We start from the raw sequence: 8,677 nt of genomic DNA, 5'->3' as shown, positions 1-8,677 counted from the left end.
TCGGACTGAAACGGAGAAAAACGAACGAAAAAGAAAAACCTTTGGAGTATTTCAATAATCGTCGTCGTTTTGTTAGAAAGCAGTGAAATTCAATGTGATGCGGTTGGTCAGCGCTTCTTTTCCTTTTCCTTTTTTCGTTGCAGTTGCTGTTGACGTCTTTTGTCTTTTCCTTAAATATGTGTGTTGTATGGGACTCATTTTTTTGGCCTTATCAAGTTGTAATATATAGTCGCAACCACGCACAAAACGTTGGCCATTTTGTTTTTGGCACGGCAACTAATTAATTGACAGCCATAAGTCGATGGGCAAAAATCAGGTTTTAATTAAATGCCGACAAAAGACACAGACAGAGACAGAGACAGAGACACAGACACAGGTAGACGTCACCTGGCCGCTCTTATGATTGTTGAAGATCATTGATAAATCAAGTGACGGATCAGGACTGGCATTCGCAGACTAGATAAATAAATATTTAACGTACTGCTCCACTTGTTTACTTTTGTGGTTGCTCGTCATTAATTTGTTACACTTGTCAGTTAGGTTTTGTTTTTTTTTTTTTTATGTTTTTTTCTAATTGATTTTTCTCAATTTCGCTTTCTTTAGCGGGAGTGAAAGATCGGCAGATTGGCTGACCAACGCATGCCAATGTCAATGTTGAAAATGCGGAGTATTTTCCTCTAATTGGGCCCCCCTGAAGAGCAAAATTTCCTATTCAAAAGTCTTGAAATGCAGGTGCCAAAACAAATGACTTAGGACACGAACTTGCCCATTGCGTATTGGGCAAGACTTACCGGCCATGTCCGTCTGTCTGTTTCAGTGATCACTAACAACGACTTTTCTCAATGAGCATATTGTCAAAAATATTTGTTAGATTTGTAAGCCGCTTAATGACTGTAACAAATTTGATCAAGATCATCTACATAGCTCCCAATAGGAGCGATCGGTTGAAAACAGTGGCTTTGAAATCTCCCAAAAGTATGCTATACATATATTTAAAGGATATCCGTTTCCCATTATTTTTATCCGGTCCCTCTATTTCTACCCGGCTCCCCCTATTCCATAATCCAATTTACCCGCTCCCCCTATTTGAACCCCTATTTTAACAGAAGTTAAACTACGCTTTCTTCAAGTGTCATTTCTAATTTAAGTGTCATCTCGCATGATGGCTTGCAATAAAAGTCGGCGTAAGTGTTTAATTAATTTTTTTGGCAAAACATATATGTATATTGGAACTAACATAATTATAAATTACAGCACAGAAACGCATCGTAGAGATTGGCAATGGCTTTGCGCCCATTGAAGTGAATTATTGGGGAAACAAAATATATTCCAAATGCAGTAGTTACGGTAAGTAGTGTAGCCGGGGGGTGCTCCGCTGGGCAGGGGCGCAGTTATGAGGGGATATGGAGCTACGAATTTCGTTTTTATTGTGATTAGGTCAAGAAGTGCCCGGCGTGAACTGGCATGAGTTTCGGGTGGTTCATCGTAATCAGCTAAAGTATGCAGCGGATTCTAAGAAATTAATACTCGATGGACTCTTCAATGCCATCGACTCAGAGGAACTCTATCCAGTGGCCTATCAAGTGAGTAGGGATAGAATCATAATCGGAAAGCGAAAAATGTTTATTCATCGTTCATTTCATTCAAAACAGAGTGGTCCCTTTGCAGACACATTTCTGGCCAGGAACTGCAAATCGGCATTAGATAAGCTCTTCGCCAAGGGCCTTTCTATCACTTTATCAACGAGTGCAGAACTGCAAGTACTTGTCATACTGAATGTGTCCAAACCCAATACCGCGCACATTAATCCGCCTGTTGAGATTGCCAGAGCCGTGGATTCGCTTATGGAGAATCTGGAGCAACAGGATGGTGTTACTGGATTACTAAATCTCTCGAATTTCGGTTCACATCCTCGCTTCAAACAGGTAGTGGTCAGTTTGGCCAATGTGAACACCTTGCGTCAGGTGTGTCAGAATGTCCAGCATAACAATAATCGGTTTCACATGGTCAATGGATTTATTTTTGCCAATAACGGCATCTCGAATCTGCTGCCATTGAATCTTTTCGGAGATACAGATTATGATTTGTTGGATTTGTCGAACAATCAGGTAAGAGAGCAAGAGAGCTAGATAGAGAGGTTTTCCATCTTTTCTCTTTCCAGATAAAATCACATCGACGTCTTTGCTCGGACTTGGAGCGCTTTCGTGCCAAAGAGCTAAGACTTGCCAATAATCCCATTATCAAAAGCCCCAGATATCCCAAGTGCATGGAGCCGTTAGCGAAAAACTTCAAACTGATCGATGGTGTGGCAATTGATAAGCTCAATGATACATACACGCCGCTTAACTATGAGATTGACTTGGAATGCGACGGTGTTCGCATTGATTGGTCCAATAAACATGAATTAGCTGCCTTTCAAGATAGCAAGGATTGGCACGCATGCAAGGTAAGAATAGGAAATCGAATCGAAAATTACCTATTTAACTTGACTTTTCTCGCAGATACCCGATCCTAGTCATGCATTGACTAAGGATATGCTCTTTGATTACTTCTTCATTACTGTGAATCATTCTCTTAGTGAGTTCTATCCTTGCTACTATAAGGTAAGCGTAGTATTTAACTTCTCCTACATCCCATTTAACCCAGTGATCCACTTTCTTTGCAGTTTGAAAACGGCGAGCATAGTTTCATAGTGCGCAATTGTTATGATCAGATCTTCCACTTGGTGCAGATATGCAATTTGGAATTGAAGATACCCCAGCTTGTGACTGGGGAGAAAGAAGTGAATCTGGAACGCAAATTACCCTACTATTTAAGAATGAATGTCAGTCAGTTTAAGCCATCGAGTCATGTGGACCCTTATGACCGCATTGGGAAATGCTTAGATGCCTGCTTCAATGTACAGGATCGTGTGCTGAAGCTAGATATGTTCCGTTGCACTCCTGGCTTGGAGAATGTTGTGGTCAGTTTGAGTTCGCCGCCGATTGTTACCAAAATCCTAACCATGGCGTCGCGTAAATTCATGAACCATTGCACCGAACTGAAATTGTCGAAAAATAAGATAATGCGTCTAGATTGCCTTAAGACTTTGCGCCTGATGGTACATCTAAAGTCACTGGATTTGAGTCACAACTGGATACACGATCTGGAGGCTATACGTCCGTTGGAGGTTCTACACTTGAAGTCATTAACGCTCCATGGCAATCCCCTGTGCCAGAAGTATCCCATGCCCAGCGAGTATGTGGCAGCTGTGCGAGAAGTTTTCGTTGGTCTCAACATTTTGGATAATGTGGAATTGAGTGACAAAGTGATGCCTGTCACCCAAAAGAATTTCCTTTGCAATGTTGGCGCCTACGAGTTGTGTGAGACTTTTCTCAAAAAGTTCCTAACCGAATATGAGTCGCACGCAACGCGCGAGAGTCTTCGTAAATATTATACGGATAAATCCTTGTTCACATTAACCTGTGAGATCAAACGTAAGAATTTTTTCCAACGCACTCGCCCATATGCCACACATTCGAGCAACATCAAGAGATTGGCGGACCTTTCACGTGCCAGCATTGCGTATCATGTGGGCGGCGATGATATAATCAGTTTATTTATGCAATTGCCCCCCTGTGCGATTCGATTTTGTATCTCTTCAAACGGATGTTATGCATTGGGATGGCAAATCGGCCATTATCTATGTCAATGGCTTGATGGAAGATATCTCACCAATCGCAGAAAAATCAGAAATACCCTTCTTTTTGGGCTTTTCCAGGCAGTTTGTACTTAAAGTTGATGCCACTGGCTTGGTAAGATATCAATCTCTTTCTCAATGTTTTGTTAATTGATCTGATTGGTTTTTCCAGGGTATTGGTAAGAAAGCTTCCCGTTGGAAAATCACCAACGAGCATATAGATATCCTGGTTCCCTCGCCGAATCAAATGAGGAGCGCTTTTAAAATGCCTCAAGCCAAAGCTGATCCTCCTCAGACGGTTGGCACCCAAGAAGTAATCAAAACCGAATTGCAAAAATCGCTACTATTCGGCGAGATCACTGGACTGCGTCAACCGTGGTGCACTAAGATTCTGGAAATGGAATCATATGACATTAAGAACGCCTTTAAGAGATTTCTCGATGAGGAGGAGAAAAATCAAATACCCATAGAGGCCTATACCTAGACCGTAAGTATCTACATACATGTCCAAAGACTAATTAATTAACTCCTAACCTACATCCATCTATACATAATTAGGTCGCTGCCTTAAGTAATATTTTTACATCAAACCATGAAACATTAGCTTTAATTTTCATCAACAGATATATCATATCCTGCGATTCTTTTTTTTCTTTCTTAATAATTTTCGACATTTGACTAGTGGCACCATTTGTAAAATGGAATCTCGTGTCCTTGTTCCTAATTAGACGAATTACTTGGATACCAAATTTGTCTAGCTTTAATTACCAGCGAGAATAAACCTAATAAAGATGAAAGTTTTCCAAAGAAATGGTTCTAGTAAAGTTTTGTTTACATTCGAAAGAATCATAAAATATTGGAAAAGTTCCAGAACCATGTTTTTTCCCACCTATTAAATATAAAATCATCATTATGCAACTAATGTGAGCAATTGGGTTTAATTATTTTTATTGATACTTAAAAGTTAGTAAGGCATTTTCACCTTTGGCTAGTCAAGATTAACAAGATTAGTTTACACAAAAAAAAAAAAAGTAATAATAAGTAGAGGGGCTAATTGCATTAATGTGGTGAGTTAATTTTGAGGTTAGGGCAGTAGAGTTGCCACTGGTCAACAAATAAGTTAAGTAAATATAGAGAAGGATCAACAAGTTACATAATTGGGGAAAGTTGACGTCCTAAGACCAGCCACCGGTCAATTTGTGGAAAAGTTCATCATTCAATGTCTGATTGTTATCCTTTGAACGCATGGACATAAAAATATAGCCGCCAATGAACTCGTGTACGACCTTACAATCGGCCGAATGGCAAGAAAACACTAAATTCTCGTTCTGAAATTGGATCATCATGCATTTGATATTCCAATTGACATTCCACGCTTTCATGGAGTCGTAACGCCAGGTCTTCAAATGATCCCCACTATGGAGATCCATGCGCATAATGCGATTATGAGCCACTCCGAGAAGTTCCTCCCGACGATGACCGTCAAATTTAATGATAAACAGGGTGACCCCGAAATCGGGCAACGATTGCCAGGCTTGGATGTATTTCATTTTTGATTCAGTGGCTGTCAACTCGCGAACATTGGCTTGGGCCTCGAGAATGCGTTGAACCGATTTGTTGGATAATTTCCGTAGCATTTTGGGCGAGAGATAATCCATTGGATCGACAGAAATCGGATCGATATCGACTGGAATACCGGGCAAAGGTTTTTGAATTTGCAATAGCGACAGAATCTGATCGATTTCACTCTCATAGGAGCTATCGGCTAAGGAGCGACCCTTCGAGGCCAGACGACAGGCGGCCAACCATTTGGCGTATTGCAAATCGTTGTCGCATTTTACCCACAACTCACTATTGGACTTGTTGTTGCCCTGTTCGGGATCGACCTCCAACCGTATGGCATACTTGTGTTGAGCCTGATTAACTTCCGTCTTAATCTCACAGCCCAGTAAATTGATCTTTAATGAGGGACTGGCACTATTCAGGCGCGATTCCTCGGCATTCTTGTACAGGAGCAAGTGAAGATCCTTATAGATGAAATAATAGCGTTTAAAGCCCCTCCACGTGAATCTCTGCGGCTTTAGATAGAGAAGGTAATCGGCCAATTCCGGGATATGGGTTATATTGGCTGTTTTCCTCAAGTGATCAGAGCCTTCCAAAGTGATCTCTAGCTCCTTCAGGGCTGAATCGATCTCGTCATCGTCGTTCTCTTGACTCGATGTCTCCTCAATGCCCGAGTCGATGGTGTCAATGTGATGATAATGATTCACCTGATATTGCAAGGCAGCAAACATTAGAGACTCCTCCTCGGTGCAGTCGAGTTGTTCATTCAATATGGACCACTTGGCCTGCTCGTACAATTGATTGATTCGCACCTGATCGTATTTGGGATTCAGATCGAAAAAGGTAAAGTATTTAAAACGTAACAGAAGCGTATCATACTCCCTAATGCCCTGCTCCATGAGGGACAAAGATGAATCCAACCAAGCCACATTCAGACGGGCTTTCTCCTCCAGTGATTTCGGTCTCAGAAGTCGCTCTCTAACCTCTCTGCTAGGAGTTGCGGGTGAGCACGCTAGATTCTCTTGAAAATCTCCCAGACTCGAAGACGACGAATCATAGGTGGCATAACCCAAATTGCTAGGCTGCCAGGTGCCGGGCGACGGCGACGAGGAAGTCAGCGGCGGCCGTTGACGTTGACGCTGGCTTCGCTGCTCGTGCGGCGACAAAGGAGCACAAAAGAACATGCCTGGCGACGAGGGCTTATCCAAACTTCCAGAACTGCCGCCATCCGCTACTCCACCATGATGCTGATGCTGATGATCAGATGCCGCAATGATGGGCACAAAGGAGTTGGTATCCGCTGCCGGTTCCACATTGATGCCACGTTTTTGCTGCTGATTCTCCTGGGCAAAGTTTCTCTTAAGATGGTCCGCTTCCAAGGGCTTGCTCAGAGACAACTCCTCGGGATAACGTATATCCAATTGCTTGCAAAGATTGACCACTGCGCCGAAAGTCTTCAACGAATAGTCGACACGGCAGTCCAAATAGCGCAAATCTGGCAACTGGACGCGCAAAATCTTATGCATCGGAGTGAAATGAAGCAAACTATCCGCCTGCACGCCATACTGATCTAGGGTGAGACGCGTGCGGGTTAACCAAATGTTCCTTGCTGGCCACCACAGAGCATGATCTGACCAATCTTTCGGATTCTCCGGATCGACCAGCTGCAGCATTATGGCACCCAAATGCTGATCGCCACGCACACGCATTTGCCGCTCCAGGGACAAATCGGTGATGAAAATCCTTAGATTCCATGAATTGTCGCCTACGTGAATCATCTTGATTGGGGGCCCTAAAATGATGTCAGCGAATGGATGGCCTCAATTCCCAAATCTGGCAACGTCCTTGGAGACAGAGACAAATCGCACACACACAATCCGAAGGCGGCCGTGAGAGAGAGAGAGAGAGCGAGAGAAGAAATGACAAAATAAGTAACGGTCAACGAAATTTAAATAATTAATAGTTTCATTTTGGTGGTTTTTATTTTTTTGATTATGTCTTCTTTTAAATATTTAAAAGCAAGTGGAAACCTTGTGTTCGCCTTCTTGGCGTATCTCTTTTTGTTTGTTTAGTTGTTTTCTGTTTCTGTTCTTCTCTCAGTTGCAACAGCATCTGTTCAATTGAATTGTGTTTTTGATTGAAATGGTAATTATTTTGTAACTCACTTCAATGCGGGCGCTTTGTCTTTCCTATAATATTCTCTTTTCGGTTGCTAAATTCATTGATTTTGATTGATTTTCACTTGAATTCAATGGAAATTACGGATCGGGAAAATTCATTGAAAAAGAAAGCGGCGCTATCGGGCAGGAACAGTGTTGCCATTTTGGCTTATTTTAAGCTAGATCTGGATTATTTCAAAAGAAATAGCTTGGAAAGTGGTTAAAATGCTTATAGCTTGAAATCTAGCTTATTTCAAAAAGCTTATTTTGGTTTTAAAAAATTTCTACATAAAGATTTTTTTGAAATTGTAAAGTATTTTTATAATCATTTAAAGGGGCAACTCAAACTAAAGTAATATTACACGCTGGGGGGGGTCGCAACTCGATGTCGCAGCTCGATCCAACATGCAACAAAAGAGCGCTGTTTATGCAAAAGAGAGTAAAAATCACTGCTCTCCACTAGCTGCGTCATCAATGCTGCTAAGAGAAATATTCCCACCTGATGCGGTTACATCGCTGACGTCACAGCCTAGCTCTCAGTCGGAATCATTAAATCTGGCTACTATGGCATTGTTATCGATGCACCAAGTGGACCAGTGCTGCCACTTTAGCCAAAAAGGCTAAAACTAATCGATCAAAGTGTTATCAACTGAAGCTGGCGCCAAGACTTAAATTCAAATTAAAAACTGTCAATGAAATGGTGTACCCAAAAACTGAAACATTTTACATAGTAAAATTTTTACGTTGGTGCTTGTATATATTATGTCATCCACAAGTCAAATTTTAATTACATATATATGTACATATATGCTTATGTATATCAAAAAATGTTTGGTTGTTGTTGTAGTGGTTGGCTGAGGTGACCCAAATTCTTTTCAAGTAATCTTTAGTGATAAGCGGAAGTGCATGGTATGTACAAACATACATACGTACATACATATGTACGTATGTATGTATGTACTAAATTCTACAACAACAAAAATTGAAATATTTATATGTATGCGAGAGACAGCAAGTAGTGGGGAAAAGGAAAAACCTACGACGTAATTAGAACTTTGTCATACCCTTACAGAGGGTATAATAAAATTGATTGTGTTTCCCACTTTTCCTTATACATACATATGTATGTATTGTTTAGCATGAGAAGTTGCTTAAAGCCTTTCTTTATGTCTGATAAATGTGGCATTTGCGATTTAAAAAAAAAAAAATTTAACAAGAACAAATTTGGCCAACAAGACCATAGGTTCCATATTTGCCCATATGTGTGAGTGAGATA

The 8,677-nt window shown here is 41.1% G+C and overlaps 2 protein-coding genes across 3 annotated transcripts; one reads left to right on the top strand and one right to left on the bottom strand.

Annotated features, from left to right (window-relative positions):
• The first annotated feature begins 1,135 nt into the window (after positions 1-1,135).
• Positions 1,136-4,490, top strand: LOC137579133 (nuclear RNA export factor 2-like). Its single transcript, XM_068292831.1, is given in 10 exon segments — positions 1,136-1,184; positions 1,255-1,347; positions 1,438-1,583; positions 1,653-2,108; positions 2,162-2,446; positions 2,502-2,603; positions 2,666-3,610; positions 3,612-3,794; positions 3,852-4,166; positions 4,238-4,490. Coding segments are annotated over 9 exon segments (2,547 nt in total). The 5' UTR covers positions 1,136-1,159; the 3' UTR covers positions 4,164-4,166; positions 4,238-4,490.
• Positions 4,491-4,598: 108 nt separating this feature from the next.
• Positions 4,599-7,550, bottom strand: LOC137579134 (unc-112-related protein-like). 2 transcript variants are annotated; one of them, XM_068292833.1, is made up of 2 exons: positions 7,408-7,550; positions 4,599-7,086 (listed from the first exon to the last, which is right to left on the bottom strand). In XM_068292833.1, exon 2 carries the CDS (start codon positions 7,018-7,020, stop codon positions 4,855-4,857), a length of 2,166 nt encoding a protein of 721 aa, XP_068148934.1. In that variant the 5' UTR covers positions 7,021-7,086; positions 7,408-7,550; the 3' UTR covers positions 4,599-4,854. The 2 variants fall into 2 exon arrangements, with proteins under 2 accessions (XP_068148934.1, XP_068148935.1); XM_068292834.1 differs by having other exon boundaries at positions 4,599-7,075.
• Positions 7,551-8,677: the final 1,127 nt, after the last annotated feature.

The sequence above is a fragment of the Drosophila tropicalis genome, unplaced genomic scaffold, assembly GCF_018151085.1.
Source record: "Drosophila tropicalis isolate 14030-0801.00 unplaced genomic scaffold, ASM1815108v1 contig_694, whole genome shotgun sequence".
NCBI lineage: Eukaryota > Metazoa > Arthropoda > Insecta > Diptera > Drosophilidae > Drosophila > Drosophila tropicalis.
This window is presented reverse-complemented; position numbering and strand designations above follow the sequence as displayed.